The sequence below is a fragment of the Simochromis diagramma genome, unplaced genomic scaffold (assembly GCF_900408965.1).
Source record: "Simochromis diagramma unplaced genomic scaffold, fSimDia1.1 OVJJ01000412.1, whole genome shotgun sequence".
Classification (NCBI taxonomy): Eukaryota; Metazoa; Chordata; class Actinopteri; order Cichliformes; family Cichlidae; genus Simochromis; species Simochromis diagramma.
Window position 1 is genome coordinate 163,603 of NW_024387238.1, and position 16,043 is coordinate 179,645.

A 16,043-nucleotide genomic window follows, 5' to 3' on the forward strand; every position below is an offset into this window, starting at 1 on the left:
AAACCAAACTCCTCTCCACCTGCACTCATAAACTGCTGGAACTAATTAAATGTGTTTTTGCCTCTGAAAATAATTGAACACACTGGGAGATTAAAATAAATTAACAAATGAATGTCTTAAAACTTGACTGAATGAATTATCAAAATTGGTGCTGGAAACACGACAGAAATGTACTTACAGAATACCCCGTCATGCAGAGCAAAGTATGCCATCCTCACTGACTCTGATTCACTCTGATGTGATGCAGACGATCACAAAGTGTTTTGTATGATAATAATAAATGCAGAAATAGAAGCTGCACTTAAACCAATAAGATCAGATTTTCATCTCTCTGTGCTTCTTTCGCGTTACACACTAACCTCAAACAGTACCTGTAGCTTTGACTACAGCAGTTGTTTGACGTGAGTACATTCCTGTCCATGCAAACACATACCGCTTCTTTCACAGTGTGTTTTCAGTCTTTCTCTATGAAATAATGTGTTGTTTTCCTTCAAGTCAGGAAGTCAGTTTTTGCCTTTTTCTCTTTGAAAACTCTCACGTCATTTTGAAGTGAAACACTTTTAAGCTGCAATGTTCCTCTTCTGTTCAGGTTTTGTATATCCATAGATGGTGCCATCAATAAATCTAATAATATGTATATGTATATAACATATAGATTTAGATGTTATAATATATATCCTAGGGGTGCACCGATATCGTATCGATATTGAACCATTCGATACAGTGCTTTCGGTTCGGTACGCATATGTATCGAACAAACAACATTTTAATTTATTTGACAACTTTCTTCTGAGGATGCTGTCTGTGTTGAGAGCTCAGTGGATCTGCGTTCGATTACTCCGCCTAGGCTGCACTGTCGAGCCCAGATCCACTGAGCGCAGCGCAAGCTAGCAAGACAGAAGCTAAGCTCATTGCAACATGGCAAATGAACCTCCCCACCCTCATTCAGATCTGGCCTTTGGAATTATCTGGTCTTCATGTGAAGCATGACCCTGAAGGTAAGCGTGTCATGGACAAAAGTAAAACAGTATGTTGGATATGCCACGCAATGCTCAATTACATGGGTGGGAACTAGGTGTGTAGCACAGTTTGCTCGTTAATGTTTTGGCCGTCCAGCCCCAGGCCGACGTCTGTGGTAGCTCATAAACGGAGATTTGCCGTGTTGTGGCGTTGACGTCATTTCAGCTTAACGCTGACAGCACTAGTGGGAACAAAATGAATATGACTGCACATTTACACCGACATCATCCTAGTGCAAAGAAAAGTGGAAGCAGACAAAAACAACAAGCATGCATGCTACAAACTTTACCGAGTCATTAGACAGCCGTTAGCACATGATTCTCCTTATGGGACTGATATGTTTAATATGCTGCTGAGAAATAGGCCCAGAAGAAGCGATAGTATAGCTTTTATTTGGAAAGAGACTTCTCTGTAATAAACTCTCTTCCAAAGATGAGTGATCCTCAATCAGATAGATTTTTTTTTATTACTTTGTTGTTTCAGCAACATTCAATTTAAAAACTGTACGTTTGAGTTAAAATATATTTATATATTTAATAAATGACAAATTAAAAAGCATGAACATTTTTATACGAAAAAATAGCGAACCATGACACAAAAGTATCGCACCGAACCATGAATTTTGTGTATCGTTGCACCCTAATGTATATATCATGGGGGTGCAACATTATATATATATATATATAACAGCTACCTACAGCTCACCACCACCCTGTTGGCATTTGGCAGAGGAGCGTACATAGCACTACAATAAAGACAGAAACTTCAGACATTATCAAACTAAAGACACTCAAATGTGGCTGTTATCGCCTAGGGATGTAAGGAGGTAACATCAGAGACAGCCCCAGTCAGTGTCAAAGGTTTGGGCTTTATTAACAGAGGCAAACACAAAACACACACACAACAGAAAACCGGCAGCGGTCGTGTATTTGACCTCACATGTAAGGAAGCGGCCAGTGCCTGTGTCAGCGCTAACACGCTAGTCACATATCAAGTGAAGGGTCATAATCAGAGTCTCTAGAGGCAACTGGGGGGGGGGCAGCCTCAGCACCTCAGCACCTCACAAAGTGCCTGTTTCGCTTGGCACATCATCCTCCTTTTATAACCGTGGAATGCCAGGACTGCCAAAATGAATTAATTAAATACACCGTTAAATATTTAATTTAATGTGTCAATAATTAATTAAAATTAGAATTTATAAATATGTATTTAATATAATTATGACCATTAATGTTTTTTGACACATTATTAATATTATTTATTTCAATTTTATCAATTATTGACACATTTAATTAATTATTTCATGGTGTATTTATTTATTTCATTTTGGCAGTCCTGGCCCTAGAATATCAATATGACCCGTGAATTAGATTCGTATGACCATTTTATTCGTTTGATACTACCGACACTGTTAACCCTGGGTTAACATAACGTGCTCCAGTGTGACATTAAACTTCAGTAAAACTATGCAGTTATGAAACGTAACTTTAATCTGAGCCAAACCGATTTGCTCAGTGTTAAATAAAACAGTGAAGTAAACATGACCCAACAGACAGAACCTGAGTAAATTAAGTCCAGTGTTCATTCGTTTTAAAGCTGTGTGCCAGTGACCAGATATCAGCCGCTGATAAAGTGCTCTGTAGTTTTCTAGGTGTCCATCGCTCTTGGTTTAAATTGTGTTTGTCGTCTGTAACCCAGGTCAGTCACTGTGAGGGAAACACAAGCACCAGCAGCTCTGAACTAAAAAAAAACAAAACTAATTTACTTGTGCACAATATTGTTACGACATTACGTTATATTGAACTTTAGCTGCCCACATTAAACAGTGAATATCACCAGGTAACGTGGGCGTTTCCTGAATAAGCAGCAGGTGTTAAACAGCTGACAGGTGAGCAGGATGTGTGCTAGAGCGCTGAAGATATCCTGGATATGCTGACCTCGCTCTGTGGTGTACAGGGCTGCAAGGCAGCAAAGTGGGCTTTCAGTTTACCCTCATGATAAATATTCACAATAAAAATATTTGTCGAAAAGCATAAGGTCTGTACGTGTTTCATAGTGTCTAACAAGCTTTGTACAGTTAAACCTAATGGTTACTACATGACTGAAACACCAACGTTATCTCTTTTAATAAAGTTTATGCGTTTATACACAGGTCACGATGATTACTGAACAAAAAGCACAAAGATCTGATGTTAACTGGATTTTTTTGCTCTATCTCCTCCTTAAACATGTCTTTAACATTAGTTATAATTCAGAATTGGTGACTGAAACAAGTATGGCACATACAAACATCAGGAAAAAAAGACTCGATAGATATAACCTCAGTAAATGAAGTCTCTGTTGAACCTCCGAGAGCTGGCAGTCGGGGGGGTTATGACAGCTGTGTATTAGGACCCACGCTTTGTCTGCGGGTCGAGCGGGTCTGTCACACATCTGTGAAGCTTCTCAGTCATCCAGGTCATCGTAGTCTAAGGAGCTTGGAAAGAAACGCGTCTGGACTTCTTTAACGTCTTCACGGAAACTTAAAGAAGTCCAGACGCTTTTCTTTCCAAGCTCCTTAGAGGGACTATCACACACTTTGCTGTGAGACTGGGCGCTCGATATTATTTAATCGTGTATTTGATTAATTCATTTAATGAATGAAATAAATAAATACATCATGAAATAATTAATTAAACATGTCAATAATTAATTAAAATGTGAAATAAATACATACTTAATTCAATGTGTTGATAATTAACAAATTAAATATGTCATAAATATGTATTTAATTAATTAATTTAAATTGTTATTAATTACTGACACATTTAATTAATTATTTAACGGTGTATTTAATTAATTCATTTTGGCAGTCCTGGCAATCCACAGTTCCTCATTGTGTGAGGCATATAAATAGAATAAATAGTCAGTTTATGATCTTCTTAAGGGACAAATGCCATTAGGGTTTAAACTCCAGTCGCTTTCTTACCAAGCTCCTTAAATTGCTTGGAGTCTTATCAGTGTCTAGTACGATTGGTTACATTTTATATTACAATACAAAATGCATCAAATTATCACTGATGGAGAAACAAACTTTTCTTAGATGAACTAAACCAGCTTCACTCTGATCTGAGTCAGTGCACTAAAATCCTCTGATCACATGACCTGAAATGGTACAAATGACTGATGCTCTGTTCTTCTTACTAAAACATGTTTATGGATCAGTATGAATCAAACAATAGGAGTCAGTGATGTACTCACAGAATAGGCCCAGCTCACAGAGCAAAGTGGCTCCCATCCTCACATCCAGCAGTGACACGTCTGAAAACTTCTACAACTTTCTGTAAAGAGAGAGAGTGAAGCAGCAGCACAGCAGATACCAAAGAGCTGTGAAGGAAACTATTTTTTTTTCAACTCTTCTCTCTGCTTCCTTCCTTTTACACAGAAATAACAACTTAACCTAATCTACAGCATGCTGTCACATGTTTATACTCAGCCACATAACCACAGAACTGGGAAGGAAACCAAGAGTTTTTAAAACTTCTCTCTGCTTCCTTCCTTTTACACAGAAATTAAAACTTAACAAGGTCTGACCATGTTTGTCAGATTTTTATGAAAAGGCCTGTAATATGCAGACTAAACTGACCAATAACAGACAGACAGTACGTTTTATTACACATATGTATAATTTTAATAAATATTTACAAACCTCCAAGCGCACAGATATATGAATGAAAGATAATAAATATCCATAAATAATCTAAACAGTAAAACCAAACTCCTCTCCACCTGCACTCATAAACTGCTGGAACTAATTAAATGTGTTTTTGCCTCTGAAAATTAATTTGAACACACTGGGAGATTAAAATAAATTAACAAATGAATGTCTTAAAACTTGACTGAATGAATTATCAAAATTGGTGCCATTGAAACAACGACAGAAATGTACTTACAGAATAACCCCGTCATGCAGAGCAAAGTATGCCATCCTCACTGACTCTGATTCACTCTGATGTGATGCAGACGATCACAAAGTGTTTTGTATGAATAATAATAAATGCAGAAATAGAAGCTGCACTTAAACCAGATAAGATCAGATTTTCATCTCTCTGTGCTTCTTTCGCTGTTACACTAACCTCAAACAGTACCTGTAGCTTTGACTACAGCAGTTGTTTGACGTGAGTACATTTCCTGTCCATTGCAAACACATATCCGCTTCTTTCACATGTTGTGTTTCATGTCTTTCTCTATGATATATAAATGTGTTGTTTTCCTTCAAGTCAGGAAGTCAGTTTTTGCCTTTTTCTTCTTTGAAAACTCTCACGTCATTTTTGAAGTGAAACACTTTTAAGCTGCAATGTTCCTCTTCTGTCAGGTTTTGTATATCCATAGATGGTGCCATCTATAAATCTAATATATATGTATATGTATATATACATATATATGTATATGTATATATATATATACTAGGGGTGCAACGATATTCGTATCGATATTGAACCATTCGATACAGTGCTTTCGGTTCGGTACGCATATGTATCGAACAATACAACATTTTTAATTTATTTGATCAACTTTTCTTCTGAGGATGCTGTCTGTGTTGAGAGCTCAGTGGATCTGCGTTCGATTACTCCGCCTAGGCTGCACTGTCGAGCCCAGATCCACTGAGCGCAGCGCAAGCTAGCAAGACAGAAGCTAAGCTCATTGCAACATGGCAAATTGAACCTCCCCCACCCTCATTCAGATCTGGCCTTTGGAATTATCTTGGTCTTCATGTGAAGCATGACCCTGAAGGTAAGCGTGTCATGGACAAAAGTAAAACAGTATGTTGGATATGCCACGCAATGCTCAATTACATGGGTGGGAACTAGTGTGTTAGCACAGTTTGCTCGTTAATGTTTTGGCCGTCCAGCCCCAGGCACCGATCTGTGGTAGCTCATAAACGGAGATTTGCCGTGTTGTGGCGTTGACGTCATTTCAGCTTAACGCTGACAGCACTAGTGGGAACAAAATGAATATGACTGCACATTTACACCGACATCATCCTAGTGCAAAGACAAGTGGAAGCAGACAAAAACAACAAGCATGCATGCTACAAACTTTACCCGAGTCATTTAGACAGCCGTTAGCACATGATTCTCCTTATGGAGACCTGATATGTTTAATATGCTGCTGAGAATATAGCCCAGAAGAAGCGTATAGTATAGCTTTTATTTTGGAAAGAGACATTTCTCTGTAATAAACTCTCTTTTCCAAAGATGAGTGATTCCTCAATCAGATAGATTTTTTTTTATTACTTTGTTGTTTCAGCAACATTCAATTTAAAAACTGTACGTTTGAGTTAAAATATATATTTATTATTTTAATAAATGACAAATTAAAAAAGCATGAACATTTTTTATATCGAAAAAATAGCGAACCATGACACAAAAGTATCGCACTGAACCATGAATTTTGTGTATCGTTGCACCCCTAATGTATATATACATTAGGGGTGCAACATTATATATATATATATATATACAGCTACCTAGCAGCTCACCCTTACCACCCTGTTGCATTTCACACTACTTCCAGTCCTAGTTTGTAGTTTTTGGTTTTTCTGCCTATATATATATATATATATATATATATGTTGCACCCCTAATGTATATATACATTAGGGGTGCAACGATACACAAAATTCACGATTCGGTTCGATACTTTGGTGTCACGGTTCGATATTTTTTCGATACAAAAAATGCTCATGCTTTTTTAATTTGTCATTTATTAAAATAATAAATATATATTTTAACTCAAACGTACAGTTTTTAAATTTAATGTTGCTGAAACAACGGCGTCAACACGTTAACAAGCTAACTGCGCTAACGCACTAGTTCCCACCAATTGCGCATTGCGTGGCACATCAGACATACTGTTTAATTTTGTCCATGACGTGCTTACCATCAGGGTCATGCTTCACATGAAAACCAAGATAGTTCCAAACGCTAGATCTGAATGAGGGTGGGGGAGGTTCAGTTTCGGGTAGCGTTGAGGCAGTTGCCATGTTGCAACGAGCTTATCTTCTGTCTTGCTAGATTGCGCTGTGCTCAGTGGATCTGCACTCGATAGTGCAGCCTAGGCGGAGTAGTCGAACGCAGATCCACTGAGAGCTCAACACAGACAGCATCGTCAGAAGAAAAGTTGATAAAATAAATAAAAATGTTGTATTGTTCGATACATATGCGTACCAAACCAAAAACACTGTATCGAACGGTTCAATATTGATACGAGTATTGTTGCTCCCCCTAAAAAAAAAAATATAAAAAAAAATTATATATATATATCTATCAAGCCAAATCTTACTTTTGCAGTTATATGTGTTGTTCTTATGCAGTGAGTGCCCTTTGTATTGTCTGAGACAGAATTTATTTATTTATTTATCTTTTTAAGTAACTGTTAGTCTGATGTATCTCTCTCTCTCTCGTTCTCTCTCTCTCCTTTTTTTTTTAGCTTGACCTCACATTTATACTGTATTTTGCATATAGAAGACAGCTCTGGTGAGTTGTAATCTAATTTGTTCTTCATGCACAGATCTTCCTATACCCTTCTCATCTTTCTTAAAACTAAAAATGTGATTTTTGAGTCATTCTGGAGATTCTTTACGTTTTTATGTTGTGATGCCGACCATCAGACTGAGGTGGCAGGTATGAAACTGAGAAAGGTCTGATTCACAGCATGTTTTATTTAAGTATTTAATGCCCGTTGGATAATGGAAATCACAGGTGTATTTTTATTGCTGTTTAAATAGTCACAGGGTTTCTAACTTATGAAGTATCAAAGTCTCACCTTTGTGAGAGTTTTGTATCTTTGTAGTCTTTGCTTTTGATTGTTTACAACAGGAAATATGTTAACATCCTTCCTCCATACTTCATAAAAAGATATAAAATATATTTGACTGTTAGATTAAATATTATCATGCAGCACTAAAGTGAAAAAGCTCACTTAACCTCAGAATAGATCTGTGAATGTTCTCTCTTTGTGCTGGAAATATGTTTTAAATTTGGCTGTGACCCGAAACACAGGAAATGACTCACTGTGTGGCTGAACTGAAGCTAAAGCTTAAGATGAAATCTAAAGACAACATTTACATTCACAGTTACATTTATTATCTGACGGCATATCAAAGTAACATTAAGTACTAACACATTTAATCTGAAACGATTATTTGTATTACTTGGACATAAACGTACAGACTAGACCTGAGCATCTGACTAAAGGTCAAAAAATAGTTAAGAAAATCCAAATATGTGATGTGAAATTTTTTTTTTAAAGCTGTAATAAAAAAAGGTTTGTTTTGAAAACTGCATTTGTGGATCAAGTTTATGTAACTCTACCATGTGGAAATGTAAAGTATGCATTTCTAGTATTTAACTTACAAATGTTTTGAATTACATCCTTCATAAAACTAAAGAAATAAACTGTAAACTTATGTATACTTATGTATATTGTATACTTCCATAAAACTAGTTCTACAAAGTCCTGCCCTCTTTCCAAACTATTTAATTGCATGTATAACACCCCATCAGAAGATGTTGTGGTGTATTACCAGCAATATGACTGAATTAACTCTGAACGGTTACCAACACATGATCCTTGAATACATTTTTATTCTAATGTATAGTTTGTTTGTTTTGTTGTTCTTTTTTTTCCTAAAACAAATAACAATTTAGCAAATTTGTTGTCGGAGCTCAAAACAGAGCTACTGTAGAGGTAGAAGTATTCTTTTTACTGGTCAACTGTATCCTCAGTTTAAGTGAGCAGAACCTGGACTATACATTGTGTAAGTAGAGCACCGCTATTCCCTCCTGAGTTGACTGAGGGGTTTTCCAGAATCACTTTGGCGATGACAATAAGTCTCGTTCTCTAGCCTTATTGTTTTTGCTTCAGCCACAGCCAGAGCCACACACCATTTGGCCCGTTGGTACCTATCACTTGTTTCCTGCGTCCCACAACTTCACCCACCACTTTAACTTGATGGCTCCATGCACCTCAGGTGTCCACCTTTTGGTTCGTGGATTACCATCACGAGAGACAACAACCACTTTGCAGCCACAATTTAATACAGTAGTTCTGATGCAGAGCACAAGTTATTTGAATCCCATGTCCCCAGTCTCCCTATCGAAACCCTATGCTATCGAAACTGTGCTGGAGGGGAGAATTGAAGACCTTGCCCCCAGCACACCCCCACTTCACAGTTTGGTGTATCAGGCCTGTCTAGCATCCTTTCCCAACATCTGATCCAACTCACCATCAGGTGGTGATCAGCTGACAGCTGAGCTTCTCTCTTTATCAATCATTATTACAGAGCTCAACAGAAGGGATCTAAGAACACAGACACATGTAACTGAGATTTCTATGAGCATTTACATCATGTCAATGCAGAGACTTTTGAGGGCAGTTGCTTATTAACGTGGGAAACAAACTCTGCACAGTTTCTCTTGATGCCCACACAGTTTTTTTCAGTAGTCCACCATGTGTCATCATGACAACAGTTTTTGATCCGTTTTCACTGAATGTTATGCATGCTTACATGTAGCAGTGATAATTATTACTATCATTTCAGTACAGATAAATCATAAACATAAACATGTGCCATCCACACAGAGATCAAAGTGAAACTTCCACGGTGCTTTTTGCAACTTGCTGTTGCTTGCTGCACGCTGCTCTATGCTCTTTTTAACAGACCCCTTTTGGCTGAAACCACAAGCTGCATTTCCTGTTTTCTAGGTAGCCTGACTCGAAACCACGATGTTTTTCAGTAGATTCACAATAAGCCTGAGGCAGAATAGATCATAAGCTACAGTTTGACAGACATGCAGGCATTGGAGCCTGCTCAGAAAAACAAAAAACATTATGCTGCATCTCTATGTTTCCAGTTTGATCTTTTAATGCTTGATATTGCTTCTCAAAACTGTATTTTTAGTAGATCTGGATTTACTGTATTTTTGTTTCATTTTTTTTTTTTTTTTTGCATTAATCAAAAAGTCTACTGTATTCTTTATTTCTCCAAGTGACACAAACAGAGGTCAAAAACAGTCTGCTCTGGTGTCCAACAGCTCCAAAGTTCTTCATGTCAAAAACGAAGGTTGTTGATTTTGAGTAGAAATGTCTAAAACTGATATCATAAAATTGGACATCTGCTGATACTGATATGAATCCAATATAGTGTATTTTATAATCAATAAAAGTCAAGTTTTAAAAAAGAAAACACTAAAGCTATTCTTTTATACCTGTATGCAAAAAATACTCTGCACCAAACGATGTGGGCTTCATAGATAATTGGCAAACCTTCTGGAGGAAACCTGGTCTTGTTAGGAGAGACGGCATCCATCCCACTTTGGATGGAGCAGCTCTCATTTCTAGAAATATGGACAAATTTATTAAACCCCCCAAAATATGACTATCCAGAGTTGGGACCAGGAAGCAGAGTTGCAGTCTTACACGCCTCTCTGCAGCTTCTCTCCTCCTGCTACCCCCCCAAAAACCCATCTCCATAGAGACTGTGTCAGCTCCCAAACAGACAAAAAACAAACTAAAAACCAGCAACAAACAACTTAAACATAAACAATTACAAAGAAAGAACAATACAGTATCCACATCTGAACCAAAGAGTAAAACAGTGAAATGTGGATTATTAAATATTAGGTCTCTCTCCTCCAAGTCTCTGTTAGTACATGACTTAATAATTGATCAACAAATTGATTTACTCTGCCTTACAGAAACCTGGTTGCAGCAGGATGATTATGTTAGTTTAAATGAATCAACACCCCCGAGTCATTCTAACTACCAGAAATCTCGAAGCACAGGCCGAGGGGGCGGTGTGGCAGCAATTTTTCACACCAGCCTATTAATTAATGACAGACCAAGACAGACTTTTAATTCATTTGAAAGCCTGATGCTTCGCCTCGTCCACCCCAGCTGTGAAACTCAGAAACCAGTCTTACTTGTTATCATCTATCGTCCACCTGGGCCTTACACAGAGTTTCTGTCTGATTTCTCAGACTTTATATCTAATTTAGTTCTGAGCTCAGATAAATAAATTATTGTGGGTGATTTTAACATCCATGTAGATGCTAAAAATGACAGCCTCAACATGGCATTTAATCTGTTATTAGACTCAATTGTCTTCTCTCAAAATGTAAAAGAACCCACCCACCACTTTAATCACACTCTAGATCTTGTTTTAACATATGGCATAGAAACTGAACATTTAACAATGTTTCCTGAAAACCATCTCCTGTCTGATCATTTCCTGATAACATTTACATTTACAATAATTGATTACACAGCGGTGGAGAGTAGACTTTATCAAAGTAGATGTCTTTCTGAAAGCGCTGTAACTAAGTTTAAGAATATAATCCACCCACTGTTATCATCTTCAATGCCCTGTACCAACATAGAGCAGAGCAGCTATCTGAACGCTACTCCAACAGAGGTCGATTATCTTGTTAATAATTTCACCTCCTCACTACGTACGACTCTGGATACTGTAGCTCCTGTGAAAACTAAGGTCTCAAATCAGAAGTACCTGACTCCGTGGTATAATTCTCAAACACGTACCCTAAAGCAGATGACTCGTAATCTGGAGAGGAAATGGCGTGTCACAAATTTAGAGGATCATCATTTAGCCTGGAGAAATAGTTTGCTGCTTTATAAGAAAGCCCTCCGCAAAGCCAGAACATCCTACTATTCGTCACTGATTGAAGAAAATAAGAACAACCCCAGGTTTCTCTTCAGCACTGTAGCCAGGCTGACAAAAAGTCAGAGCTCTTTTGAGCCAACAATCCCTTTAATGTTAACTAGTAATGACTTCATGAACTTCTTCACAAATAAAATTTTTATCATTAGAGAAAAAATTACCAGTAATCATCCCACAGATGTAATATTATCTACAGCTACTCTTAGTACCATTGATGTTAAGTTAGACTCTTTTTCTCCAATTGATCTTTCTGAGTTAACTTCAATAATTACTTCCTCCAAGCCATCAACGTGTCTTTTTCAATTCAATTCAATTCAATTTTATTTATATAGCGCCAAATCACAACAAAAGTCGCCTCAAGGCGCTTCATAGATACAGAGAAAAACCCAACAATCATATGACCCCCTATGAGCAAGCACTTTGGCGACAGTGGGAAGGAAAAACTCCCTTTTAACAGGAAGAAACCTCCGGCAGAACCAGGCTCAGGGAGGGGCGGCCATCTGCTGCGACCGGTTGGGGTGAGAGAAGGAAGACAGGATAAAAGACATGTTGTGGAAGAGAGACAGAGGTTAATAACAGATATGATTCAATGCAGAGAGGTCTATTAATACATAGTGAGTGAGAAAGGTGACTGGAAAGGAAAAACTCAATGCATCATGGGAATCCCCCGGCAGCCTACGTCTATTGCAGCATAACTAAGGGAGGATTCAGGGTCACCTGGTCCAGCCCTAACTATATGCTTTAGCAAAAAGGAAAGTTTTAAGCCTAATCTTAAAAGTAGAGATAGTGTCTGTCTCCCGAATCCAAACTGGAAGCTGGTTCCACAGAAGAGGGGCCTGAAAACTGAAGGCTCTCCCTCCCATTCTACTTTTAAATACTCTAGGAACAACAAGTAGGCCTGCAGAGCGAGAGCGAAGTGCTCTAATAGGGTGATATGGTACTACAAGGTCATTAAGATAAGATGGGGCCTGATTATTTAAGACCTTGTATGTGAGGAGCAGGATTTTGAATTCAATTCTGGATTTAACAGGAAGCCAATGAAGGGAAGCCAAAACAGGAGAAATATGCTCTCTCTTTCTAGTCCCTGTCAGGACTCTTGCTGCAGCATTTTGGATTAGCTGAAGGCTTTTCAGTGAGTTTTTTGGACATCCTGATAATAATGAATTACAGTAGTCCAGCCTGGAAGTAATAAATGCATGAACTAGTTTTTCAGCGTCACTCTGAGACAGGATATTTCTAATTTTAGAGATGTTGCGCAAATGGAAGAAAGCAGTCTTACATATTTGTTTAATATGTGCGTTGAAGGACATGTCCTGGTCAAAAATGACTCCAAGGTTCCTCCTGCGTGCTGCACAACAACATTCATTGTTTAGCATTTACTGTTATTTACACTTAGCTAGATCAATGCAATCGTGTTGTGTTTATTATGTTGATCTTTTTTTCTTTCTTTTTTTTGCTTGTTTTCTCTGTTTTTCTTTCAACAGGTGATCTGGGAGATTTATTTTCTCTTTTTAAGTTCCTTTCTCACTGTCCCTCTGCTTCTGTTTCATCTTTCTTTCTCCCCCAGCCACGTCTGTCCCATCTGTAACAACCGAAAATAAACTAAAATAAAGTAAAATAAAATAAAATAATAACAACAAAGGTTGATCAAATGGACCAATATGGCAAGGTCATGATGATCCACTTGGTAAAGTAAATCTGTTGGGTATCTGTGTTCAGACATCAATTCTGACGGCTAAAGAAATGGGACAGGCAAAAAAAGGGGGGAAAAAATAAATGACTGAATCAAAACAGTTTAAATAACTGGAAATGGTGAACATCACCACATTTTGGTGATCTTGAAGAGATACTAACTGTACAGTCGTTTTGATCGAAGCTGTGAAATTTTTATATTTTCTTTGCTGTATTTAAAAAGTACTTGAAGACTGATTAATAAGCTGGTCCCTCTGTAGGACCTGGGAGTTTAAAGGGATCAACCTCAATCAGCCTCCTGCTAAAGGTGAGTGGAAATGACTCAGAGTTGTGAGAATGTTAATCATAGAAACAGTAACATTATTTTTGGTGGTATGTCTGTGTGTGTTTATTTATTTTAAAAGATGGCAGTATTTGATCAGATGATAGTTCAGAATTACTTTTATTATTTGTTTTTATGGAAATTGTAGATCAATTGTTATTTGTTTGAATATATTATTTATTTATCCTGTTTCTGTCATCATTGTCCTCAGGTGATGGAGCAGCAGGTCAGCATTGGCGTCTCTATACCAGCTGAAAGTTGATGACACAAAGTGGTGACAAACTGTCTACAATGAGGCTACTATCAGCTGCAGCTCTTTGTCTGACTAACAATGTAACATGCTTTGTAGACCATTGAATTCATCCTGTGCTGACCATTATGACATTTGTCAAATGGAGATCACACAACAAACATGACTTACTTGATGCTGACAATGTGAAGGCTTCACTCCACTCTGTTGAAGAATATGAGTCATCTCTGCGTCGACTCTTACACATGTAGTCTCCACTGCTGGACTCAGAAACTCTGAATGTCACATCATTATTGTGTGTCCACTGTGTGGCTGTGCTGGGTCCTCTCCATTCATACTCCCACTCAGTGGTTTCACCTCCTTCCTGCACCTCACATGTCAGAGTGATCGTCTCACCTCTGAATATCTGAGGCCAGTTGGGTTGTTGTTTTACAACAACTTTATTGGAAACTGTTCACACATATTAACAGTTGAGATACAAACAGAAACATGAAATCAACACAGAAAACTTCACATTGTATGTTTGATAATCATGAGTGAATGTATATTTCAAACTAAATGACTGAACTCACTGGTTATCTCAATGGTGACATCATCACTTATATCAGTGTAGTAAACTGGGTTTCCTCTTGTTCCTCTGCAGCGGTAGATTCCTCCTTCAGATACTCTGATATCTCTGTTTTGTTGATCTCTGATTTGACCTTCAGAGGTTGTTTGGGTTCGTCTGAACCACTCATATTTCCATCCATCAGAGCTCTGCACAGAGCAGGTCAGTGTCACACTGCCCCCTACTGGTATGATTGTTGTTCCTGCTGTCAGTGTGGCCCTGGGTTTATCTGCAGATATGAAAAAGGAGGAAAAATATATAAACATGCAGATGATTCATTAAAAATGAATAAAAACAAACAATCATACCTAAACAGATCTGAAGATTTTCAGTCAGTGACTCTGAGTAAATGGATACGCTCTAATGATATTATTGTATTTAGCCACTTAGAAGCAATGCTGTAAAGAAGACTAGATCAAAATTTCTCCACAATGATGAGACAAACTGATTAAAAAAAGATTACTTCAAGTCGTTGCTGTTAAAGGAGGTTTTACAAGCTACTGAATCATGAGGTGTGCTTAGTTTTTTCAGGATTGTAGAGACTCATGTGAAAGCTTTCTTTGCAACTTTGCATGTGATACAGTAGATGGAATGCAAAAGACTTTTTTTCCATTCACCCGAGTCTTCCTGAGAGCAAAACTTTGTAATGAGAAAAATTACTGTAGTAATGTGTCTGTAATAAACTGAGGCCATTTTCTGGTCTTTGGTTCGGCTTCTATGACCTGAATAAAGGTGCAGCATCTGGTGCTCATGAGGCCAAACATCTTTCCTGAAAATCTGCACAAACCTCAAACCAAAATACACAAAAAGAACTGGTGACAATTACACAAGCATAGCCCCTGATAATTACAGAAAGAAGAAAATGAAAAAGAAAAATTTCTTACAGTACTAATCACACATTAAACATTCACAGAGTAATTTATCTACAAAATCAAACAATAATTAGTTTCCCTGCATGTGACACATTAAACTGTTTAACTAAAGATTTCAGTGATTTCAGTGAGAAAAACTGTTGTCCTGAGCTGCCTGCAGACAGCTGGATCATTGTTGGAGTTTTCCTGTTAAGACAGATGTAAACATGAAAACATTAAATGTCAGCATGAATCATGGTCCAACTCACATGAAACTGTCAGTCTGAAGGCATCACTCCATCCTGTTAAGAGATAGTCACTGCTACCCCGACATCTGTAGTCTCCACTGTGGGACACTGAAACTCTGCTGATCCTGTATTCACTGGATGTTGGAGGGCTGTTTGTGTTGGGTGCTGTCCATTCATATTTCCACACCTTTCCTTCACCTCCCTGAATCTCACATCTGAGAGTGATTGTGTCACCAGTGAATATCTGAGACCAGCTGCGCTGCACAGTCACTGTGATCCTGTTACGAACTAACAAACGCAAACATCACTGTTTCCAGCAGCAGCTTTTTGTCA

The 16,043-nt window shown here is 37.8% G+C and overlaps 1 protein-coding gene across 1 annotated transcript in view; it reads right to left on the reverse strand.

Moving 5' to 3' along the window:
* Positions 1–16,043, reverse strand: part of LOC120746993 (Fc receptor-like protein 5) — a 58,269-nt gene that overhangs the window by 39,615 nt on the left and 2,611 nt on the right. Inside the window, exons 4-6 of the mRNA XM_040052568.1 lie at positions 15,732–15,998; positions 14,577–14,840; positions 14,176–14,454 (exon numbers count right to left, since the gene is read on the reverse strand). Of these exons, the coding sequence (XP_039908502.1) occupies positions 14,176–14,454; positions 14,577–14,840; positions 15,732–15,998 (810 nt within the window). The remainder of the gene's footprint in view (positions 1–14,175; positions 14,455–14,576; positions 14,841–15,731; positions 15,999–16,043) is intronic.